Source organism: Mesoplodon densirostris, chromosome 3 (genome assembly GCF_025265405.1).
Source record: "Mesoplodon densirostris isolate mMesDen1 chromosome 3, mMesDen1 primary haplotype, whole genome shotgun sequence".
Taxonomy (NCBI): domain Eukaryota; kingdom Metazoa; phylum Chordata; class Mammalia; order Artiodactyla; family Ziphiidae; genus Mesoplodon; species Mesoplodon densirostris.
Window position 1 is genome coordinate 42,758,709 of NC_082663.1, and position 26,141 is coordinate 42,784,849.

Here is a 26,141-nt window from a genome sequence, read left to right on the forward strand (position 1 = left end):
CCGCCCCGTATAATCCAGGCTCCCTGCAGCAGCCAGAGCAAGATTTCAAAACGTAGATCAGGTCCTATAACCTCCTGCTTAAAACCACTGATTAGTTTAAGAGTAATTTTAAATGAAACTCGACTTCACTACCACAACCTCCCGGGCCCCCAGCATCTTGTCTGGCTGCCCTCTGGACCGTGGCTTCAGGACCAGTTTCCTTGGGGCACTCAGCACCTGAGACCCGTAAACCTGAAACTTATATGAACAGCCACAGCACTTTCACTTGCTGAAGACAAATGACCCCAGTTGAAATGGTCAGGGAACTACTGGGGGTCTTCTGTGAAATCCCAAGGCCACCCGTGCCCAGTTTGGCTTGCTGGGATCTCACTACTTTTGGTTCCTAAGGAATCAGCCTATTTCTCTTTTCTTTTTCAAGGGACACTACTTTTCCTGAGTCTTGTGGATTTTCTCCTTATCCCTACAGTCTGGCTGCCAAGTGGCACAAGCCCTCCCTCATTTCCTTGCTGTTCACATCCTTGCTTCTCCAAAGGTGTGCACACTGGCCCTTCTGGTACATGGCTTTTACTGCTAATTTCTAAAGAGACCAGACAGAGATGGGGCAGTTGGCATAAAAATCTAATAAGGAAAGTCTGCACACTCACTGCCCTTGTTTCTGATTGTGTGAATAAGCAAGCCTCTTATATTCTTATCCTCTACCTGGGAGGGTGGATCGCTCCAAACTCCTCTTCACTCTCAGGCCAGAAGATGGAATCACAACCACAAACAGGGTGAGGGGCCCACCCAAACCCACTCCTTTTGGGGGAGTAATTGGCATCTCTGCAGGCAGAGATCCTCGTCAGTCAAGCGTTCCTTTAAGATGGTGAAAATTTCTAGTAAAGGCAAATGAAACCATACCTATTGAAACGAATGCAGCCACACACAATATAATTTAAAAGAAGGGCTGTGATTATGTTTTAAATCACAGGAAAGAAAAAAAAAAAGAAGACATTTATTAGGAGACTACTATGTGCTGGGTGTTTTACACGCTCACTCAGTCCTCACAACTAGAGCAAGGTGGGTATTTCTAGGCCTATCTTTCAGATGGAAAACTGAGGGTTACCAGCATGTGGCAAGTAAGTAGCAGAACTTAGATTTCCGCCCACGTCTGATTCTAAACCTGTGGTTTTCAAACTCTGCTCCCAGATTCGGTTCCAAAGAGGCAGCTGGATATTTGAGAAATATTTTTTTAAACGAAACTGAATTTTTATTATCTTAGAGACTGAAATGAAAAAAAATACATATTCAAATATACTGTACATGAAACTTTAACACACTGGAGAATGCCCACGCATTAACTTGTGCTGCCAGAGTGATCCTCTTTTGGCGGGCAGCGTGGGGAGGTAAACTCAGAATAAAACCTATATTCTGCCTTCTGATTGAAGAGTAATTTAGAATTGAACTACTTTAATATCTGTAACACTTGCAACTATGATTCTATGAGAATCTTGTTCTTCCTTAACCTCACACAAAAAAAGAAAATGTATAACTGAATGAACTAGAAGAGGAACCTTCAGTTCTCATTCATCTAAATGGATCGAAATGAAATTCATCCACATCAAAATTCAGTTCTGTGTTTATCAAAACAGCTTCATTGTCCTCAATGATAATATGCATCTATAAAACACATAAGTAAATATCATGAGCATAAATCTGTAAAAATCACATATAATAAAATATCACATTTGTTTTGTATATCTGAGTTCTGCATAAAATTGGTTGGAAAAAAAAGAATTCCAAGATTAAATGAAATCCACCCCTACATCACAATGATTTTAAGTAACTCATGGTAAAGTGAGGCGAGATTGCTTGATATATTAGGACCAACTGGTAAGTAGGCAGAAAGTTGAGAGGAACCTTGCCTCTGCCTCTCCTTCTTACACAGTGCATGAACCCCTTCCATAATGTCCCTGACAGGTGGGCGACAGCTTCTACTTTGTCGTTTCCTATTCAAGGCAGATGAATAACTCTTATAAGAAAGTTCCTGCTTACCCTGAACCAATACCTACGTTCCTATAATTTTGACCTTCTCATTGTAGTCTGCCTTCTGGAGACTCAATACAGGATATTATTTACATCCTTCTAATAACCTAAGCCACTGATCACACTGCCTCCTTCTTTAAAGGTATCCTGCAAGTACAAAAACCAAAGCTCCAGGGCTTCCCTGGTGGTGCAGTGGTTGAGAGCTCGCCTGCCGATGCAGGGGACGCGGGTTCGTGCCCCGGTCCAGGAAGATCCCACATGCTGCGGAGCGGCTGGGCCCGTGAGCCATGGCCACTGAGCCTGCGCGTCCGGAGCCTGTGCTCCGCAATGGGAGAGGCCACAATAGTGAGAGGCCCGCATACCACCAAAAAAAAAAAAAAAAAAAAAGTTTCCAAAAACCAAAACTCTGATGTCAGTGAAAAATAGTGAAATACTGCCTCTCTTCTTCAAAGAGGTAAATCCTACTTTACTAGTCCAGAGGCTGGCAATCTACAATCCATGGGCCAAATCTGGCTCACTGCCTGCTTTTTGCAAATAAAGTTTTAGTGGAACACAGCCACGTCCATCTATGGTTGCTTTTGTGCAACAACGGCAGAGGTGAGTAGCTGAGACAGAGACCATATGGCCTGCAGAGCCTAAAATATTTACTAGCTGGCCCTTTACAGAAAAAGTTTGTGCACCCTGTTCTAATCCATCATCCACTGTTTTTCCACAAGCAAAGAACTGTGTTACTTTCAATGTTACAGGCTATAGTGCAGTAGCTAAAAGATTCATCCCTATATTGTCTACGATGCCCACGTCCCTACGAAATTAAGCATTGCTCAATAAGTATTCGTGGGCTGCTTCGGGGCCGCCAGTGCGGGGCTGATTCAGCCACGGGGCTTTGGGGGCGGCGCAGACCTCAGGTAACCGCGCCTCCCGCCCCACCTCCCAGAGCGGTCCTGTAAGTGGCCCGTCGTGGCCGGGCCCCAGAGCACGCCTGCCGTCCCCCGCAGTGGAGCTGGCTGAGCCGTTCCTGCTGAACGCGCTCGCCTACCTGGAGCGCGCCCCGGGCTTCCTGTGCTACATGCTGCTGAAGCTGGTGGACTGGCCCTACAGGCGCCACGCGTTAGCGCGTTCCGCCTTCCGGCTGCCCGCGCAGGCCGCCTGGGCGGTGCAGGAGCTGCCCTCACGGGCCCTGCGGCTCCTCAGCAGGCCGACCTCCCCGGCCGAGCGCCTCAACCACTGGCCCAACTTCATCCTGCTGGCCATGTTCCTCGTCCACTATGTGCAACGGGCCTTGATTTCCCCCTTTTCAGATCCGAGTTGGAAAGCCCACACCATTGTACGCCTTTATATTGGCATTCGTGTTCTGCACCTATAACTGGCTACTTGCAGAGTAGATACCCGAGCCAGTATGCAGTGCATGCTGACGACTGGCTCACTGACCCCTGATTTCTAACAGGTTTTGTCGTGTGGTTGACAGGCATGCTGATAAACATCCATTCAGATCATGTCCTAAGGAATTTCAGGAAACCAGGGGAGACTGGATATAAAATACCAAGGAGGGGCTTGTTTTAATACGTCACTGCAGCCAGCTGCTTCTGCGAAGTCGTCCAGTGGTGCGTCTACGCCCTCGCCAGCTGGTCCATTCAAGGCTGGGCTTTCGCTCTGTTCACCTGTGTCCTGTTCACAAGGGCTCAGCAGCATCACCAGTGGTACCATGAGATATTTGAAGATTATCCAAAATTCAGAAAAATGATGATTCTGTTTTTAAGTTCATTGTCAATGGAATTATCTTCAACTTGAAGCTTTCGATGATGTTTCTCTTGGGATTATATAAACAAATTTATGTCTCTGTAATTTTTCTATTTCATCTTTTTCAAGATTGCTCAAGGGGTTTTTTCCCCTAGCAAATTTGTATGCTACCTAATAAGTTTAATTAAACTGAAATTGCAGGTTGAACTATGATGCTGCATACCAGGTCAGGAATCTGGAAATCTGTAATTGCGGCTGACCCTCCTCTGATTTTGGGTTTGCCTCTATGGACCAAAACGTTTCTGTACCGCTTACACAACCCCCTACAGCAATGGGTTTAAGGTCAAAGGCAATGTCGCCCCCTCCTCCCCATGGAGGCATGTTCTGTCTTTGTGTCCCTTTCATCCCACTAGGTCAGAGAGGCCGTGGGTACCCACAGTGTACCCACAGCCTCTCACTGTTGGGTGCTGGGCAGGCAGAGAAGTTGTGCACAGAGAAAGGGGGCGCCCATCAGAGGCTGGTGCAAATGGTCTCTGGCACCTGCTGCAGCCTGGTCCACCAGGTGACTTCACTGGCAGGACAGGGCACTGGGGGCATTCTTAAGGAGCAGTCTGCTGTGTCCCCCCACAAAAGGGACTTATTGGAGGCCCTGGGCTAGGAGCAGAAAGGTGCTGCAGGGCACCCCTCCCGTCTTGGGCCACTCGCCACTCACCACTCGCCATCAGGAGTCTCTGGCCTGGGATGGTTTTTCTACCTCCTTCTAGGTAGAATTAGAATTTTTTTGTAAGGCACTTTTTAAATACCTCTCAGTACCGCAAAACTATAACTTGAAGCAGAATTCCTTATTTTAGATGCACTCAAAAACTCCACGAAGATAAATGGCAGTAATAAAATGTACTACTTATTGCCAGATATGTAAAAGAAATCTCCCCACTAGAAAGCTGTTGAATCTCTTGACCCCTCTGTGAAAATCTAACGAACACATGGTAAAGACCCCGCCTCTCCTGGGAAGGCACTGCCTCTGTTGCTGCCCCATTTATAGAGGTGGAAACTGAAAGAGGAAGTGGAGAGAGTCCATGTTCACTTATGATTGCTAAGGATGCTAGGTGGCAGGGGCCTTCAGGACACACCTGATGCGGTGTCCTGTATGTTGTCCAAATGCCACCTTTGGGCAAAGAGCAGGCCCTCCTGCCCCTGCACCCCAGGCCCCCGGGGCACCCCGTCAGCTCCCTGCCACCCTTCTCCTGGCTCACCTTCCCAACCAGGGGCTCCCCGCCATGAGTTTTCATGTAGGAACTGTATTCTCCATGTTAGTGGTTTTTAGTCTCAGCGTTTTAGAAACATTTTCAGATGGTGGTTGTGCTTCATTTTAACTAAAAATGGAATGCTTTCGCAGGGAAATTTTTATGATCAAATAGTCTTTGGCCCTTTTTCTGACTGACTAATTACTTGAAACCATAAAACAAATATTTAGGATCTCCTCTGGAAAACCCAAAGATCTGAGCAAGTCTTGACTTATTTGGGCCCCTGGGTTCTAGAAGGTGTACCTGGCCAGAAAGTTGCTTGTCTGAGAGCCAGAGAGGCTCACTGTGAAATTTACTTCCGTTGGTGCTTTTTTTATCTGAGTGACCAAAAGTTTGGGTTACATCAGCATTTGATGCACGGTTACTACTTCACTGGCATGCACTGGATGGGTGACTGACATAGGAAGAGATCTTGTTCTATCCTGCCTGCCTGTCTTCCGTTTGCTAAAAACTGTAACTTAGCAAATTATGGCAATTTGTTATGGTGTTAATTATAATAATTAAAGAGATTAATAAAATTACTGTTAAAAAAATAAGTATTTGTGGAGTGAGGAAAGTTAGATAGGAAGAGGAAAGAGAAGATACGGGGGAAGGGAAGGAGAGTAGGGCTTTTCTTTTCCCAAAACTGTTCTGACATATACCCTTCAAAACATTATTTTAAACTCTAGCAGATCCTCTTCTTGCTGTAACTAGGTATTTGAACACAGGGATGTACATCTGAATTAAAATAGAGGACCTAAAGTTACTATGTTTCATTTCAAGCAGATCAACACTGATTGAAATGTTGTTTAGTAAACAAAAGTCCTTGCTAATTTTGAATACCCAGGAAAATGCTACCCACCCACTTTTTTTAAATTGAAAGTTCTTTATTTTGATTTAACGTGAGACTTTTTTAATTGAAGTATAGTTGATGTACAATATTACATAAGTTACATGTGTACAATATAGTGATTCATGATTTTTAAAGGTTATACTCCACTTGTAATTATTATAAAATATTGGCTATATTTCCCATGTTGTATAATATATGCTTGTAGCTTATTTTATACATAATAGTTTGTACCTCTTAATCCCCTACTATCTTGCCCCTCCTCTCCTTCCCTCTTCCCACTGGTAACCACTAGTTTGTTGTTTATATCTGCAAGCATACCCATTCTTAAAAGAATATTCATTTGCTGTTACTGCTGTTGTTTTAAAATCACTCACTGCAATAATATAAAGCAATTGGGATAAATGATCTTTGCCTCAGAGATGAACTCTTAAGGACTCTGGATTTGGGAAAAAGAGAATTGCTTTAAAACAGATGACAGATTCAAACCATCAATGAGCTTGTTAAATCTTCTTGATTCTTATCCCCAGCATTTCTTCACAATCATGCATTTTTACGTTGGTTTATTCAAGACAACTTTTGTACAAAGAATTAAAATATGCATCACTTCTTACACAGCTCTTTATAATTTCAACTTTTTTAGCAACTCGTTTCATTATACTTGTGGCTCTCCTAGGTAACAAAGAATCCAATTTGAAGAGCTTTAAAATCAGGAGCTGAAGATCTCACTTCTTGACATGGGAATCAAAAAAGAAAATTTTTACTGAGTCTATTTTATGAGACTATTCAAAGTGGATATTAAACACATAATTATTTACAATATAGTTCAGTAAGAAGTGAGTACTTATAAGTCAAGAAATGGAAAATATCCACCTACGGGTATTTTCAAAGATGACCAATAAAGTTAGGCATTCCCCCCAAATAAAGTCATATTTGGGAGAAAAGTAAAACATCACTAGCACAGGTATCTATTTCCCACACACTCAGGCTGCAAAAAATTTGCAGCCTAAATCCACAGAAATGATAGAGAACAGCTCCCCTTCAGGCTCATGAGGTACTGTAATCCTGCCCACAGCCCAAGGTCAGCTCACAGGGGCCCTGAAAAAAGTTAGGAAACCCAAAGGAAGTCCAGGAATGATCAAATAATCCTATCTCAATGACCGTCTTTAAAACACGCATCTCGAAAACCCAACAAATCATGGGGAAAATCATGTTACCTTAAGAGAAATATTACTGGTGAACAACATAGATGTACAATATCTCTATGTGAAATAAAACAGAGAGGAAAAGAATTTCAATCATCACAAGAGGTTTTCTACATCTAGCACAATGACTTGAAAAACAGAACCAGGCACATTCAGGAAACATTCAAAATGACGACATTATCCAATAAATCAGCTCACTGCTCTGTCGTCTACAACAGGGGTCTCCAACCCTGGGGCCACTGTTAGGAACCGGACCGCACAGCAGAAGGTGAGCCACGGGCAAGTAAGCAAAGCCTCATCTGACTCTCCCCGTCGCTCACATTACCGCCTGAAGTAGCTGGCTGCAGTGATATACTAAAACAAGCCCCTCCTTGGTATTTGATATCCAGTCTCCCCTGGTTTCCTGAAGTTCCTTAGGACATGATCTGAATGGATGTTTATCAGCATGCCTGTCAACCACACGACAAAACCTGTTAGAAATCAGGGGTCAGTGAGCCAGTCGTCAGCATGCACTCCATACTGGCTCAGGTATCTACTCTGCAAGTAGCCAGTTATAGGTGCAGAATACGAATGCCAATATAAAGGTATACAATGGTGTGGGCTTTCCAACTCGGATCTGAAAAGGGGGAAATCGAGGCCCGTTGCACATAGCAGACGAGGAACATGGCCAGCAGGATGCAGTTGGGCCAGTGGTTGAGGCGCTCGACCGGCGGGGTCGGCCCCGCGAGGGCAGCTCCCGCACCACCTGACCCATCCGTGGAAAAACTGTCTTCCAGTCCCTGGTGCCAAAAAGGCTGGGGACCGCTGGTCTACAACATGCCGCCTTCTCAGGAAACATTCGTAAGGGAAGGAAGGGATAAGAGAGCTGACCAATCACATGCTAGGAAAAAAGTTCTCACAAGCAGAAACTTGACTCTCAAACTGTTTGATTCCAACAAAAGAGAAGTTGAAAGTTCCAAACAAGAGTGTAATTCTACAGTAGGACCTCAGAAAACTTGCCCACTTAGTTTAAAGTAAGTTGGCTCATTTGACCAAACTTATGTAACAGCTGTAGGCAGAATTGGCCTGAAGAGATGTGGGCCACCCTCTGCCATGCCAGGACTTTTCACCCCTATAAATCAGAAATAGCTGCCACTTAACCCATCAACAAGCAGCTGCAATATCGTTAACCTAGTTACTCCGTACTATGTTTATTAGGTGGAGGCAGAAAGATTTTTGAAAAGCTAGTATTGGAAAAATGAATAGAATCAGATTGGGAACATTTTGGTGACAAAAGTACCATAAATCCTTGTTTTATAAAGAAAGTTCCAATTCAATAATAGCCAACACTTTTATCTTGCTCATGGTACTAGTCTCTCTACTGAATGCTTTATATATTTTAACTCAACTCTGAGTGGTAGGTACTATTATGCCCATTTTGCATATGAGGAAACAGGCACAGAGGCTGCACAGCAGGTAAGTGACAGAGCTAGAATGCAAATGCAGGGAGTCCGACTCCAAGGTCAGTGCCCTTAAATATTACTCTGTGCAGCCTCTCAGCCCAACCACTGACTTAGCAGCTATCTTGTGTACCTGTGTCAGGCTCTGGGGACACAAAGAGGCCCACAACCCAGCCCTGCACTGTGAAACACTGCTTTGTCCGGTAACAGATAGGAACCAAGGCCTAAGGCAGGGCTCTAGCTGGCCCATTAGCACCTCTGTGCCAGTGCACAATGGGGACCTTGGCAAGCTGGGCAGGGGCTGGACTGCAGGTGTGCTTGCCCCCTTGGCCGGGCACCTCTGTGTGGTGTCCCGTGAGCTTAACTGTCTACAGCAGCCCCAGGAGCAGCCCTGGAAGGAGCCTGCAATTCAAGACTGCAAGAGAGAAGGCTTAAATTAGAGTAGGAGGGAAAAGGTGAACTCTCCAACCAAAACTTATTTCTACAACACGACGCTCTGTGATCACTTTAACTAGACAGAAGCCAGGCTCACACACGTCTTTGCAGCTTTATTAACAGTGCGTCCGGATTACTATGCGATTGTTCCGGACATGTCACATGCAGGTTAGCTCACAGGCTGCCCTGACAAAACAGCCCTAAGCAGGCTGCCTTCACAAAACCAACTCCTGGTCCCAACAAGCTGCCTGTGACTGGCTTTCGGTCCAGTGGAAAGGTCTGGGCTGTCCTCGTCAGCTTCTGGACTCGGCAGTTCGAACCACCAGTTCTCTGCCCTGGGAGACTGGTGCCAGGGGCTTTGAGGGACCCAAACTCCAGGCACCCTCCAAGGAGATGCAGCCCGTGTGAGAGAGACAGATGTCCACAGTGCGTCCCGTGAGAGAGCCCCATCCCCTCACTCACTGGGGACCAGGACTCCTTTGCAAGTACAACCACTCGTAGTGGAAAAGCAGGCTGAGGGTCTTAAGAATGAGGTACTTGAGCTGTGGGTTTATTTATCTGAACTAGGACACCCTCCTTGCAACACAACCAACTTGGGCCTCCCTTCTCCCATCTCCTTGACCAGGGAGCTGCTAGATCAAATTATCCTGGGAAAACATCCACCTGACTGCACCATCTTCCAGATCACGATTACCCTTACCCCACGCTGCTCTGTGTCTCCTCTCCAGCAAGCCAGCCTCGCGCAAGTCCATTCCCTCCCCAGTCTCTCCACAGAGCCCTCTGCCCTGGGGTCGTGGTGGTACAGGTCGGGATGTGGTATAGTTAATATGCATTAATTATGCATATTGGTTAGGAGGGAGGGGTTTGAAGCAAGACCTCCTGGGTTCAAAGCCTGATTCTGCCACTTCCTAGCTGTATGTCCTTCAACAAGTTGCTTAATCTTTCCATGTCTCAGTTTTAACATCTGAAAAATAGAAATGATATCTACCTCATAGGGTCCTTAGAAAGTGCCTGCCAATATAAACGCTGTGAAGGGGTTTTCGTTGTTGTTGCTATGGTGACAGTAAGAGGGGATGGCAGAAAAAGAGGTGTCAGGCACTGTTCTGGAATACATGTATTATTTTAGTTAATCCTCACAACAAACCCAAGAGGTAGTTACTCTTACTATCCCCACTTTACAGAAGAGGAAGGTGAGGCGTTGAGAAGTTAAGTGATTTTGCCAAAGCTAGAGTGGTAAAGCCAGGCAGGCAGTTCAGCCCAAAGTCTGCAGCACTCAACTGTGAAACAAACTCTACACCCACAGAACTTCGTTAAATGCACCCCCCCGACCTTGCTCAGTCCCTCAAGGTCACCTTCGAGGATCTCCAGGGCACTCCTCCTCCCCTACTCCTTTCAAGACTCCAGGCAATGAGCTCTAACATCTCGCTCTGTGTGCCTCTCCTTGTCAAGGACATTGGCCAACCTTCCCCTCTTTCACTGAGGATTTCTGAATCTGCCTCAGCTTTTTGCTCCAGCCCAAGTCCTGCCCTGGTCCTGCTGACTTCCCCAACCACAAGGATGCTATATCCAGCACCTGCGCCGTATTTCCTCTTTCACGTCTTAAGCTCCCCATCCTTCCCGTGGCCACGCACAGCCACGCACTGGAGACTCCCCTCCGAGAGCCGCTCTGCAATTTTAAATTCATACACCCTACTGTCCCCTACAATGAGCTTTCTCTCCCTCCAGTTTTCTGAACAGTTACTCCAAATAACTCCAATACTCCTGCTGCTCATCCGCATCAGGACCACCCATCCTCGCATCCTCTACTTTCTACTCACCCTTCCTTCCTTTCCACTAACTCAGAGCTCACGCCGGTCTATCACTTCAGCCATCCTCTTGCCAGTGTCCTAAATTCCTCTACCCCATTAACCACCCATTGACTCACCTTGGAAAAATCCCAACCTTTATCAATCTAACTGCCCACCTTCTTGAAACCAACACCCAAACAGCTACAAAGTCTGTGTCCCTGGTCATCATGGCCCTCATTCATCATTGTAGCTACTTCAGCTCAAACCCCTCCACCACCATATTTCAGTCACGCTCAGCAAGATGACCTCATGTTCCACTTCATCGGCACTTAATCATCTCAAGTTCGGTCCCCTTTAGAAAGGAAAGCCGCCACTCAATGTCCCCTCCCCCCTCCAGTTCCAGCCCTAGCCTTCTTCTCGTTCATGGTGAAATTTCTAGACAGTCTCAACGGCAGCGGCATCATTTCCTCACTTCCCACCAGGCCTCTGAGAGCCTGTGGTCAAGGTCACCACTGACGCGAATCCAGCATGCACCGCCTCCAGGATCTCTGGGCCACAGTTAACACAATTGGCCACTTCCTCCTCCTGGAAAGTCTCCCTTCTCAGCCTGCTCAACAGGACACTCTCCAGGTTTTCTCCCAACCTTGCAGCTCTCTTTCCTTTGGCTGATCCCACAAAAACTGCGTGCCTACTATGTGCCGGCCCTGACCGAGGTACTGGGCTTCCTCGGGGCCCTCCCTACTCAGCACAACCCTCCCTGGGCGAGCTCAGACGTGGACGTGACCTTGGCTTCAGTTACCATCTAAGTGGTTTAGGATGGTCAGACGTTAGCCAGACCTGGGTTCAGATTCTGGCTCCATCACATCACAGGCATGACACAATTTCTCTAAGCCTCAGTTTTCTAATCTCTAAAAGGATATTGGGTTGGCCAAAAAAGTTCGTTCAGGTTTTTCTGTTGCATCTTACGGAAATACCCGAACAAACTTTTTGGCCACCCCAATAGTAATAAATCATGCATGAAAAATACGTAGCACTATGCCTCCCACATGATGATTTAATGATATAGTGTATATATATCACGAGTAACAATATTGTTTTTAACTACTCATCCAAGGCTCACCTCTGAGCTCCCATCTACTTACACGAAATCTCAACTTGGACTTCCCACAAGCAGTGCAAACTCCAGACTCAAAGTCCTCATCTTCCCTCTCCATGTGCTATTCCTTCAAGTGTCACCTACCACAGTACATGACCCATTTAGCCTCCCTGATACCTGTCGTGGTCCTAAAACATGCCCGTAAATCCTCTGGCTTCCTCCCACCGAGAGGTGGTGTCTATCTCCTGCCCTTGGCCCGAAGCATGCCTTTGTGACTGCCTTGATAAGCAAGCGCAGTACAAGTGATGCTGCATGACAGCTGAGGCCAGGTTAGAAAGACCAGCAGGTTCCACCAGTTTCTCTTGGTACATGCACTCTGTGAGCCTTCCAGCTGGATGTAAGCAATGCCGCTCTCCTGAGTCCTCATGCAGAAAGACTGCGCCAAGAGAGATGCCGCAGGAGTTCACACTTTTCCAGCCCCCAGATTTGCATGTTCCCAGCCCGGATGCCAGACCAGTGTACGAAGAAGCCTCAAAATGCCCCCAGCTGCCATCTGATGGTAACTTAATAAGGAATCCTGAGCAAGAACAATCTAGCTTATACTCAAAGAGACAGACAATAGCAAGATCTGGCAAAGATGTAGAGAAATTGGATCCCCATATACTGGCGGTGAGAATGTAAAATGATGTAGACACTTTGGAAAACAGGTTGGCAGTTCCTTAAAAAGTTAAGCCTAGAGTTACCATATGACCCAGCAATTCCACTTTAGGTATAACCCAAGAGAACTGAAAAGATATGTCCCCACAAAAACTTGCACATGAGCATTCATAGCAACATAATAGCCTAACAGTGGAAACAACCCAATGTCCATAAGTTGATAAATGGACCAGTAAAATGTGGTATACCCATACAACAGAATGTTAATAGGCAATAGAAAAAAATGAAGTACTGATATATATTAAAACATAGATGAATCTTAAAAACTTTATGCTAAATGAAAGAAGCCAGATGCAAAAAGCTACATATTATATGATTCCCTTTATATGAAATGTAAATAAATGTCAGGATAGGCAAATCCATAGAGAGACATAAAGTAGATTAGTGATCACCAGGGCCTAGGGAGAGGGCAAAATGGGGAGTGACTGCTAGAGGGTACAGGATTTCTTTCTGGGGTGATAAAAACGTTCTGGAATTAGATGCGGTTGATGGTTGCACAACTTCATGAATATATTAAAAACCACTGAACTGTACACTTCAAAAGGGTGAGCTGTTACCTTGTAAATAACCTATAATGGAAAATAATCTAAAAAAAAGAATAGATTTATATATATCACTGAATCACTTTGCTGTATACCTGAAACTAACACGATACTGCAAATCAACTATATTTCAATAAAAGTTTTTTTTAGAAGGGAAAAACAAGAACAACCTAGCTGAACCCAATTTACCTCCAGATTCATGAGTAAAATAAATGACCATTATTAAGCCACTGTTTTAAGGTACTTTGTTATTCAGGAATGGATAGCCAGAATGATGCTCAAACCAAAACCTGAAAATTATCCCTAAAATCTCCTTTGTTCTCATCTTCTACATCCAATTCCAAAATCCTGGCAATTCCAAAATCCTGGCAATTCGCAAAATGTTGCTTAAATCCACCTACTTTTCTGCATCCTTCCTGCCCCTACCTGGCTGTGAATACCATCATTTCATTCCTGAATCAGGACAGCATCTTCTTAACTGGTCTTCTTCCTCCAGTCTGGCTGCCCTTTCCAATCCTTCTCCACAGTGCAGCCAGATCTGACCATGTCACTCTAGGCAAACCTTAAAGGTTCCCACGATGTGACTGTAGAGGGACTCTGCAGCTCAAGTGTAGACACTGTTCCTGACTCTGCTCCAGCCACACTGAGCCCTTGGAGTTCCTTGAAGCGACGGAGTTACTCACCCCCAAGTCTCTGCACAAGCTGTTCTTTCGCGCTGGCCCTGGCCCTGGCCCTGGCCCTGCCTGTCACTTGGCCAACCCTACTCAACTACAATGTTGCAGATTAAAAATGGCTCCTCCGAAAAGCTCTCCTTGGCCCTCAAGTCTAAGTTTCCCTTTCATATACCCCATTAGTAACCTTTATTTCCCTCTGAATAGAATGTGCCACTCCAAAACATAACTGCTTACTTTACATCTCTACAAGAGTATAAGTTCCTTGAGAGCAGGCCAATGTCTTATTCGCTTGTATATCCCTAGTGCCCAGGACAGCACCAGAACCCAGAAGGCTTATAAAAAATTAGAGTTGTTTGAGTGAATGAATGATAATCATGTAAAGGCAAATTTATGATCACTTAAAGAATTAGAAAGAATGGAAAAAAAAGAAAGTTATTCAAAGAAGGATAAAAGATGACTGAGAAAAATTTTGAAACAAAAGAAACATTTAGGGGCTTCCCTGGTGGTGCAGTGGTTGGGAGTCCGCCTGCCGATGCAGGGGACGTGGGTTCGTGCCCCGGTCTGGGAGGATCCCACATGCCATGGAGCGGCTGGGCCCGTGAGCCATGGCCACTGAGCCTGTGCGTCCGGAGCCTGTGCTCCACAACGGGAGAGGCCACAACAGTGAGAGGCCCGCGTACCGCAAAAAAAAAAAAAAAAGAAAGAAACATTTAGGATTATCTAATTAATCCCACCATTTTATAGATGAGGAAATTTAAGACAATAACATTGACTGGTTTGCCCAAACCTCACACTTAGTTGTTTCAAAGCCAGGAATACAATCAGGTCAACCAACCTCCATAGTACCTCTTCAGCGTTTCAGGATTTTCAAATGAATCACACAACTAAATAATTGTAGGAATTTCAGACTATGGCCAAGTAATTTCTCCAAATTAAAAACAATCTGCCTTATAATCCTCTTGTATTATATTGTTCTCATGCCTGAACACACGGATGTAGCTCTGGGCAACTTCACATTTCTTTAGCGTACACACTCATCAGAATAAGTAAAGGACTGACAATGTAAAGACTTGGTGAGGCTACGGAATAACTGGAACTCTTACACTACTGGTACAAGTCTAATTGGTGCAACCACTGTGGAAAAACTTTGGCAGTATTTAGTAAATCTAAACATATGTATGCCCTGTGAACCTGAAATTCTACTTTACCCAACAGAAATGAGTGTTTATTTCCACCAAAACCATGCACAAGAATGTCTGTAGCAGCTTTATGCCAAATAGCCCCAAGCTGGAAACAACCTAAATGCCCATCAACAATAGAATGGATAGATTAGTAATAGTATATCATACTATATTGCATTGCAACTAAAAGGAACAAACTACTGATTCACTCAACATGGATGGATTACACAGGCATGCTGAGTGAAGGAGATCACACACAAAAGGATACATAGCTGTGATTCCATTTATGTTAAGTTCAAAATCAGGCAAAACCAATCTATGTCAATACTGCCTGGGAAGGAACACAGAGAGCCTTCTGGGGTATTAGAAAAGTTTTACATCTCCACCTGGGGTGGTTACAAGACACAGGTACATATAAATTCATCTAGCTGTCCCTTTAAGGCTGTACACATTACTGTATGCAAATTACACTTCAATTAAAAAGAAGACAACAATTTGGTGAATAAAAAATTTGATTAGAAAAAAATAAGTGCACATTAGCTTTATGTAACACCTTATTTTCATGAAGTACAGTATAAACATTCTCATTCAACCCTTACAGCCCTATGTTAAAGTTTTTTTGCAAATAAGATTCTCATTTACTAGTCATAATTACTATCTTTAAAAATACCTGAATCAGAGAAGAAAAAAGGAAATAAAAATTAAGCGCTAGTAAAAATTAACTTTAACATTCTTTTTGGGACTAGAAGTCCTAATATGAGTAATTTGCAGAACAGACAAAAAAACAGGTTTTATCCAAGGTCAAGGACAAATCTTTTGTGCCCAGCTCTTAAAATGTACAAAAAGTATGTGCTCCGACATAATGTTTAGTTACATTATTTCACAAAAATTGTACACTGCCATTTCTGGAGAGTATAAAAATCCCCACGGTGTCACTGAAGGGGGGGGGGGCGGGGGGAGGGCAGAATCCAAGACATACACAAGGAGAAAGAGAGAGACTCGCTTTATCTACACTTGCCCCACTTCTGTTAATGCCATTATATTGAGTCATATGGACTCCTACACCAGTCGGTATAGAAATTATAACGTGATTTTTAAAAAAACACACTTAATAATCAATAGTCATCACAGAGCCTCTGATGCTATCTGAATTTTTCAAATGAGGAAATTGTAGTTCGGATTCATTTGTGTTAGACCAGGTTCCCAGTATTTGGGGTTTTAGAAATAAGTACATTCTAAATATATACATACATACAAACCTGAGGATCGATAAGGAGTGTCATCTTTTTATTCTGACAGGTAAGAACATTTTGAGAGAAAGAGAGAGAGAGAGATACTATCGTTCACTATCATCAGAATAGACAGCATATTCTAATATCTACATAAAGTTGGAAAGATATAATCTCATATTTTTAAGACTATAAATTAAATGTACAATGACTTTGTAACACTCTGACTTTTCCTTTTTGCTATGGACCGACATTTGGAAAACAACTCGTATTACTCAGGTAACAGGTGGAATATCTAGGAATCAAATACAGGATTTCAAACTTTTTCTTCTTTATCACAAAATAAAACACGTACAGATTAAGATTACGGATGTGTCACCAACCCTCATAACAACTGAGGCAGCTGGGATTACTCAACTTCTCCTGACCCTCAGTTTCATCAACCATAAAACAAGAATACAAGCTCCTACACCCCTCAGAGGGTCGCTGAAAAGACCAAACAGATGGTGAATGTTTATTAAGCACTTCCTGCCGAATCTAGGACAGAGTAAATTCTCAATCAATATTAATTATCATCATTATCACCGTCTTTACTATTACATAACTTTGACTTAACAAACAGCAGCTGATTATATCCAGGCACGGTTTATTAACTTATTTAATCCATAAGTCAAAGCTTTAAAATGCAGGTACCTTTTGACCCTGCATAAAATCTACTAGAACATGATCATAAAAATACTCCAAAGGATTAGAAACACTGCATGTAATAATCTCCCTTTTTGAGACACACCATGTACATTTGCATACTAAAGGCTGTACAATAAAGAAACTTGTTTAACTTTGTTTGACCCAGTTTTCAAACTTACTTGTCATTGAAACCTCTTTTTGAAACCATAGAACAATACACCATCACAAAAAATCCAAGAGTTTATATAGAATATCCACTGCAGCATTATTTATAACAAACATTAACAAAATAAAACAAAAATTTAAACAAACATAAAATATTCAATGAAAAGGTGATTAGTTAAGAAAATTATGGTTTACGGGTATAACGAAGAAAATTAATGTTGCAGAAGAGAAACTTAAACGTAAATGTAAAAAGCAAGTTATAAAACTATATCTTCATTATAATTCAGGATTGAAAAATATTGATTGGATCTCTGTGGGTTGCTTGGATTACAGATATATATTTTTTCCATTGTGCTTGGCTGTGTTTTCCAAATTTCCTCACTAAGCTTTTACTTTAATCATAAATAGGTTACCAAAATAATCTCATTCCTTACACAGGCAAGAATATATATGTACATGTGTTAATATGATTACAAAATGACTGCTCTAAACTGTAAAACAAACTGAATCATAAAAGACTGATATTCACATAAAATTTCATTAAACAATTTATATGATTCATTGTGTGATACTAAAAGCAAGTAAACACACACACGCAAAATCATGCCTCAAAACCAACACCTATTCTTTTCTTTGAGCTTCTCACAAAATCCAAATAAGATCTCTACATATAAAACCAGCAATGGTAATATCCAAACTAGAACTATAAAACAAATATCTACAGACACATACAATAACATTTGTTAACCATAAAAACATTAGAGAAATAAAACAAGTTTCAAGAAGAGAAGGATGGTCTGCTACAATTCCTTTAAAATTAACACACAGAGAACAATACTATATAGTTTATGCATACAGGCAAATATAATAAAAATACAAAAACACACATGAGAATGATACCCACTAGCTTTGGGATAGTTGTCATCACTGAGAAGGACAGAGGAAGAAAGCATGGGAGAGCAGAAGGCTTTCGCCTTAAAGTTTCTTTCTTTTTTTTTTAAAGAGCACCAGAGTTTTGAAGTTAAAATGGCAAAATGCTAACAACTTCAATCAGGGAGGCAGGTACACAGAAATGTGTTTTCTTATTTTCTGTACTTTTTCTAAATACTTGTATTTATTAAAAATAAAACTTTGAAAGAATTGTATTTTGCTTTAGCTCCTGACTCCATGTGCACATTGATTAGGAACAGGTGCAGGCCTTCTGCGCCTCAATCAATGGTCCTGGGATGGCTCCAGACTGTCATCTGCTTCCTCCAGAGAGGCCAGAGAAGCAGCTATCTTGTTGAAAAAAGAACCCCCAGGAATCCCTCTGGGGGAGACATGGCCCCAGTTGCTAGGATCTAAGTCCTCAACCCTGAGAGAAGCAATCCAGAAGTCAGAACCATTCCCAGCAAAGCTAGGTACAAAGGAACCTGGTAAATGAGATGGTCCTGCAAATCCAACTTTTAGTTCCTATTTAGTTACTGTTAAAATCATGTGCTTTTGGCTGTGAGTCAAAGAGCAGAATGCCAGTGCTTATGCAAGGGGTGAAGGAGACAGTGGGTAAACAAATGAAAGCAAAATCAGTGAGCAAACTCTCTCACCTTAAGGTACAAACACATGTATTTCCCCAACTGAAGCGGGGCTGTCTGAGTTATCCAGGAGGACTTCTCCCAGGGGACAGCAGCAATCAAGCGACCTCTCAATTTCCAGCCCTGGGCCTGAAACATGGCCCCACTCACTCATCCTCTCAACAACTATTAATTATTGCTAGGTTGGCAGTACTGAACCATGCTTACATGCATGGGCTTGGAATCCACCAAGCTAGGCTCGTACCGTTGCCCTGATACTCCACTGGTTATGTGATCCTGGCCATTACTCCACCTCACAAAGCCTTAAGCTCCCTCTTTTCTAAGTCAGTATGTCTTGCACCTAAGTCAGTAGTATCTGGTTAACAGGACTGTTGGGAGGATTAAATTGGGTGATGCAAGTGAAACACTTTGCACAGTACTTGGTACATAGTTCCTTATTTACTGGGCTCCAAACTCAATTCTGGTGATAAAAGGATGATCAAGATAGTCAGGGACCCTGCACTGATACATGTTACAGATTCAGTGATGAAAACGTTCACAAAGCACCCAAAATTAAGAGTTTCAAGATGGTAACCACAGAGCATTAAGCCAAGCATGGGGGCCCTTCTAAGCCACATGCCCACGAAGCCAGCCCTGCCAGAAGTAAATGTGCTCAAACACTTTGCTGATACTCAGAAATGAGGGTCAACAAGAACTGGGCTTCTTAGCTTCAACCAAACACCAGAAGCATTTAGGGAGATGCCTGGGCAGAGCACAGCATAACTGAGGGACTGCAGGCTCCAAAATAAAAGCCCATCATTAGCTCAATTTGTGAGAAGTATCAGCATTTGTTAACTAAAATGCAGTTGCCAGACATTCCCTAAAAATCTTTTCTTCCTTCTAGCCTACCTCAAAAACAAACGCTTTAGAATTCATGTCATCAGGAGACTTTGCCCAACGGAAATCCATAAGCAAAAGGCTACTTGGGGCCTAGTGTCTGCTGGGCACAGACCCACTTCCCATCAGCCCTTGGTTAAGAAGTAGAGCAGACTTCAAATAAATTGCCAAATAGATTCTGAGTCTCAGGGACTTCTGAGTCTTCAAAAGATGACCGGGGCTTGTGGCCCTGAAGGTGCCCTTGAAGTGACACTAGGGGGCGGAGTACCAGGGTGCCTGGAAACCCATTTGTGGTCACTTGATGAAACATTGGATGGTGAAGGCCACCTCAGTGCCCAGAGTCAGGACATTACAGGGTGGGAGGCTCAGGACACAACACAGTTCTCTTTCTATCCGGCCTTCTCCTTAACAGTCATGCAGCAGAGCCAAGTCCTCGAGCGCGTGGCAACATCAGTCAGCCTGCTCCTGGCACTTGATTTCTTGACTCAAGAAGCAGCATGGTATTTTTTTTTTTTTTTTTTTTTTTTTTTTGGTACACAGGCCTCTCACTGTTGTGGCCTCTCCCGTTGCAGAGCACAGGCTCCAGACACGCAGGCTCAGCAGCCATGGCTCATGGGCCCAGCCGCTCCATGGCATGTGGGATCTTCCTGGACCAGGGCACGAACCCGTGTCCCCTGCATTGGCAGGCGGACTCTCAACCACTGCGCCACCAGGGAAGCCCCTGCAGCATGGTATTTATATGAAATACACTGTAAAAATTTCAACTGCATTCCAACAGCTTTAACACCAAGCTGGAAGGAACGCAGTGAAGAGGGAGGGCTCTGGGGCCACAATCCCAGCTTATTACTTGTTAGCTGTGTGAACCTGGGGAAATTACACAACCTCTCTGAGCTTTGGTTTAATGCATTACATGTGGAAAGCACTTACATTATCTGGCACCACAGCAAGTGCTCAATAAATGTTAACTGATCTTACCCTCATAACTCCTATGCTTAATTCCCTCACCCCCCAGCATGCCTACAAGCACCTGGCTTAGGCGTCCTTCAGAATGCAAGCTCCCAGAGGGCAGGAATCACGTCCCCATGTGTCCTCTCTTGGGGCTCGTTCTACAAGCCTGTAACAATAGAAGGTCGAGAACCAGAACTACTGCTTTATATCGCAGTTCCTGCTTCATGCTCTGGATGTTTTTTAAACTTTTTTGATAAGAGAACTGTTTATTGTGTTTCCATTATTTTTATCTTATGATTTGTTAATAAAAGAATATCTACATTACTGACTAATCCAGTTGCAGTTAAAATTTAAAAATATGTGGCCTATGTCATTATTTTACACATAGTCAGAACATACAAGTTATAATGTTCATAGTCATTCATGGTCAAAAACAGCACACTTTTAAGACAACAGAACATCAGATGAAGTCACAACTGTGCCTTCACTCCTCTTTTTGAATGGGCTCACTTACAACTTAGTAGAACCTGAGAGCTCTGTGTACATCAAGAGTTTCTGTTCTTGGTTGGTTGATTCCTTGGTTTGTATCCTGCAAATGGTGATGGACTTGTGCTGATCCACCTACCTTCTCTCACCTGATCTTCCCCATTGACACAAATTTTTATAATGACAGGTATAGCCTGTGACCAAGAAACTAGACCAGATTCATCTGGTCTAGTTTTCAACCTATACAAGGAAGAAAACTAGAACCCTGGCCTTATTATATCCCAAACCCAGTATAGATGTGCAATGATCATTATCTGACAATTAGCATCCAAGACTAATGAAGCACTTTTAGTTGTCACATTTTCAGGCCTAGCTTTGCATTTTAGTTCACAGTGAAACAAAGAAAAACACATGAGAGATAAACCTACCAGCAACCCAAGCAGCAAAGAGAAACCTACCAGCAAGCCAAGGAGCACATCAGAGGCAGCCTCCTCCCCCTATGTCTACCCTGTGTCCTGCCACAGGTTCCTGTAGAGCCACCTGCCTGCCAGCCCTACAGCCAAGGGGATCCCAGCTGGGGGCTCATCAGCTCTGACTTTCAGGGTCATGCACAAAGCAGGGGTCCCATAAATATTTGTTAAATGGATTAAAGAAAATATCCGAATGTGGTTTTATTTTTATAGGTATTAAACAATCCTCAAGAGAGTCCTGTGACTTCCTGCTTGCTGATGACACTAAATCTTTCCATATACTGAGACTAATTTAAAACGTAGTCCAGGGACTTCCCTGGCGGTCCAGTGGTTAAGACGGCGCCTTCCAAAGCAGGGGGTACGGGTTCGATCCCTGGTAGGGGAGCTAAGATCCCACGTGCCTTGGAGCCAAAAAACCAAAACATAAAACGGAAGCAATATTGTAACAAATTCAATAAAGACTTTAAAAATGGTCCACATAACAACAACAAAAAAAACTTAAACAAAGTAAAATAAAAATTAAAAGGTAGCCCATTATTTACCACTGAATGGTAACAGTCATTCCACAGGAGGTGTAAGAATAATATCAGCAACGTAACCACATTATATTAACATTCTACATCTGAAAAGCAACGTGCTGTTTATAAATCACTTTCCCTCCATTGTCTCATATAATCATCAACGGCATTACACAAAGCATAACAAATTTTATTGCTGTTATTTTGATGGCAGAAGCGGGGGGAAAGGTAAAATCCAGGCCAATCAACATGAATTGGTATACAAAGAATATTCAACCGAAAGGAATCTAGAAGTTGATCTTAACCAACTTTCCAGGAAAACATGGTGGACACGTTTTTCATTATAACTTGACTGTTTTCTCCTACCATATTCAAAAAGCTCCACACATTGTCTTACTAATTCTACCTGTAAGAAGAGAGACAGAAAGAAAGATGCTGGTACTGCCCTTTGAACAGCAGCAGAATCTTTACCTACAGACCTGACAGGTGTGCACATGGCCTTTAAAGCCCATCCTGAAAACGGGCGGGGTGGGGGGGGGGGAGGTATGTGGCCTGCCAAGCAGATTCCCTCATCAACCGGAAAACCAAGACTTTTTATATTTAAATGGCCACCCAGCCTAAACAAATAATATCTTGATAATCTTAAAGTTAAGAGTAAAAGATACATTTTGCATTCCCCAGAGCAAAACACCTAATCCAAACAGATTTTATCTTGTCTTACTTTAGAAGCTGGAGAGAAAAGAATTGTCCCTTCTGTCTCATATTCATTAAATTCAACAAATAAAGATTGGACACAGGGCGATACATATAATTATTTAGGATAAGCAAGTTACCATTATTTCCCTAAACTGAAATCAATGAAAACCCTATCCACCTTATCTGTCACCTCTAATTGAGAGCACTTCTTTTAAGTTAAAAAATCAACAGCAGGCTCTAAGATCAGAGAGCTTCATCAATTGTTTTAATATCCGCAATCTTAATGAAAGCTGTTAAAAACAGCACATCTACGTTTCTCTCATTTCTCTTCCTCTCCACTCTCCTCCAGATGAAAAAGGTTAAATGATGACATCCAGCCTAAAGAACAATGCATACACACACAGCTCCCTCTTCCAGCTTCCAACAGCAACAATAAGAAAGTCAAACACCGATTAAAAAGAAAAAAAGAAGAAAAGATGGCACACAAATTATTCCTGTCAAGTGATAGACAGGGTACTTACTCTAGTCCACAAGCTCAACAATATCTGAAGAGTCAAACTCAGAATGAAAGGAGCATATTTTCTCTGGAAAGTAGGTAAAAGGACTTGGGAACTGATTTTTAAAATAAGATCGCAGACAGAGTCAATGAAATTGATTTTCATTTTTTAGAAATTGGTTTTTAATAAACAACATATAAACATTAGGTACGAGCAAATGAATCCGTCTGAAAGGCAAGAAGAAAGGAATGGTGTGTGGAACATCATTTTCTCTGAGAGCTGATAAGCAAAACGTAAACACAGAAGACCACCTGAGGAGGGTTTCTTCTTTTAAACTTAATGTTTAAGGATTTCCTTAAGTCTTTCCACAGCGGATGTTTGGCACACTCATAAGAACTGACTTATTTCCTTTAAGAGTTTTTTTCTCACCGCCAGTGATGAGCCAAGTGATTTTTATGGGGCTGTTTCACTGCACTTGTGGATTTTTTAAAAAGCATAGATAAGGTGATAAAATAATGATTTTTCAATCATGTGTGTATGGGGGCACAGCAGGTACAACAAAAAGGCCATGTCGAACTTGGGGCCCATTGATTCTGACACAAAACTGTTAGGAAACTGACAAAGAAATAATCTGCTTTTAAGGTAGAGCCCCACAAACATTCCTCCACACACCCTTAGACTCTCCATCAGGAAATTAACCTGAGTAATTAAACAGAGTCTTCCAATTTTTTCCCCATGCAATTTGCAAATTTAAAACTCACCCAGTAAATAAAATACCAGAACTACTTGAGTTCCTTTTTAGAAACTACTTAAGAATCCAAAATTAGCTTTCAATAATACAGGTAAGGGCAGCCCCTTCCAATTAGGTAATTACCCTCAATAAACTTTGGCTTTAATTCAGGCAGACTGCAAGACAAAGCCATGGTACTGTACTTGATAAGACAAGCTACAAAATAATCCGTTATTTAATTCAGAAAATAATCTTTAAGAAACATCCAACAACTCTCTTAACCTACATGGCACTTTTTTTTTCTTTTCCCTTATCTTTTTTTTTTATTAGTTTCTGCTTTATAACAAAGTGAATCAGTCATACATATACATCTGTTCCCACATCCCTTCCCTCATGCATCACACTTTGTATTTTAAAGAACCTCCTAATCAGATAACCCCCTTAACAGGCTCCCGTTATGGGCAGATAATGTCCCTTTATCACAAAGATAGAGGAAGTTACTGACATCAACAAATGAACAAAACAGAATTTGAACTCAGAATTTTTGACTCCCCTCGATTCACAACGTCATGCATTAACTGCAGTAACCACCCCTCCCCACAAGACCACCAAACCAGGAACCTTCAGGGGAAATAAGCCCAAATACAAAATAACATTACAAAACCAGTCCTCGTCCAGCGTTTCTTGACTATGAAAGCATTCAGTCTTTCTTAGTACAGAATTAAGTGTAATCCCTAGAAGGCACTGGCAAATCTCTGCCAGGCCAATCTGCAGTCAGAAACCAGCTGCATGTGTTCAACAAGATGACAGGACGGTCAATGTTTTTTAAACATCTACTTCAACTCTGCATTGCAATAGCGGTTCCGGCTAACAAGGTAAACCTGGTAATTGTTTAGGATCGAACACAGCCAGGGTCAATGAGGATCCCCGTGAACACAAACATGCAGCTCTGGGGAAATAATTTCTGGAACAATACATGGTGCTTGCATAAATACACACACACACAAAACAAGTGCTTTTTAAAGTAATGTTCAGTCCCAGCATTGTGCTGACACTTTTCCCACCTAAACTTCTCAGCATAAGCCTGGCCTAAAAAGCACAGGTGGATCCAATTCGTGCACAGGGTAAAAGCGGCGTGCATCCAAGGCAGGAACGGTGAGGCAATGCCTGCCCCTACCCAGTCCCTTCTACCCAGGCTGCGATGTAGATTAGTCCCGTCTACTTTATGGTAATAAGCTTTTAAAACCTCGCGGCGACCGAGGTCATAGCTTTAGAGATCTAATAACAACCAAATGACCGGACCTGCCGAGCACTTAGTAAGCCATTCTGGTTATGGCTCTTTAATAGTACCTGGAGTTCTGCTAAAGGGAGAGGGGGAAACTCCTGCTTCCCGGGAAAGAAAAGTCCTCTGCGGGGGCGCAGAAGGAAGCAAGGAACCCAAACGCGGGCAGGGGACGCACAGCCGCCGCCGCCCCATCTCTCCGGGAGCGCCCGCGCGCCCCTCGCCCCACAGCACAGCTGGCCCGGGCCGCACCTTTACCTGTCAGCTCCACCACCCCCTCGGAGCTGCGGCCCCGCCGTCTCGGCTGCCGCCCCTCCGAGTCCCGGCACAGCTCTAGAGCTTGCTGCGGGAGAAAGAACCCCAAAGGCATCCCATCCCAAAGAAAGAAAGCAAAAAGGCTGTTCCTCCAGGCGGAGGGACATCGGGCACGTCGGGGTCCGAGAGGCGACACGCCACCCCTGCCCCGCACCTACCAGATAATCCATGTACAGAAACGCCTCAGTTATCCGGAGATCAGACATCCGGCAGCCTAGAGCATCCGGAACGGCCCCGAACCCGGAAAAAAAAAGCAGCGTCTCCGGCTGCGAGCGAACAGCCCCTGAAAAAGCTAGCAACAACGAAAATAGCCGAGAGCAACCGAGAAGCCGAAGATTACACAAGGGGCGCGGCGATTGGCCGGATGGGCGGGCAGAAGGAAAAGAGAGCGCTCATTGGCTGTAGCGCCTATAAAAGGCAGGCCGCGGCGGGTGGCTGGGGAGAAGCGCGGTACCTGCCGGGCCGCGGATTCCTGTCAGGAGAGCCGAGGGGGCGGGGGCTAGGGTGGCGCGGGCGGAAGAGCTTGAGGGGGAGAGCGGAAAATCAGCCGGTGCTGTTGCCCGAATTCTGTGTGCCTCCGTGGTCTCCAAGTTGGGTAAATCGGAACCGAGCTGTGCACCAGTGCGAGAGAGCCTTAGTGTCTCCTCCCATCACCCAGTAGGAAGCTCGCGCTGAAACGTGGGAGGCGTAGTAGCCACAGATA

The 26,141-nt window shown here is 43.6% G+C and overlaps 1 protein-coding gene and 1 pseudogene across 1 annotated transcript in view; one reads left to right on the forward strand and one right to left on the reverse strand.

Annotated features, from left to right (window-relative positions):
* The window catches only part of LOC132485772 (3-oxo-5-alpha-steroid 4-dehydrogenase 1-like), a 33,316-nt pseudogene extending 29,506 nt beyond the window's left edge, over positions 1–3,810 (forward strand).
* Positions 1–25,716, reverse strand: part of ARL15 (ADP ribosylation factor like GTPase 15) — a 419,390-nt gene extending 393,674 nt beyond the window's left edge. The window contains exon 1 of the mRNA XM_060091692.1: positions 25,597–25,716. Coding sequence (XP_059947675.1) covers positions 25,597–25,644 — 48 coding nt within the window. The 5' untranslated portion in view covers positions 25,645–25,716. The remainder of the gene's footprint in view (positions 1–25,596) is intronic.
* Between the last annotated feature and the right edge of the window lie 425 nt (positions 25,717–26,141).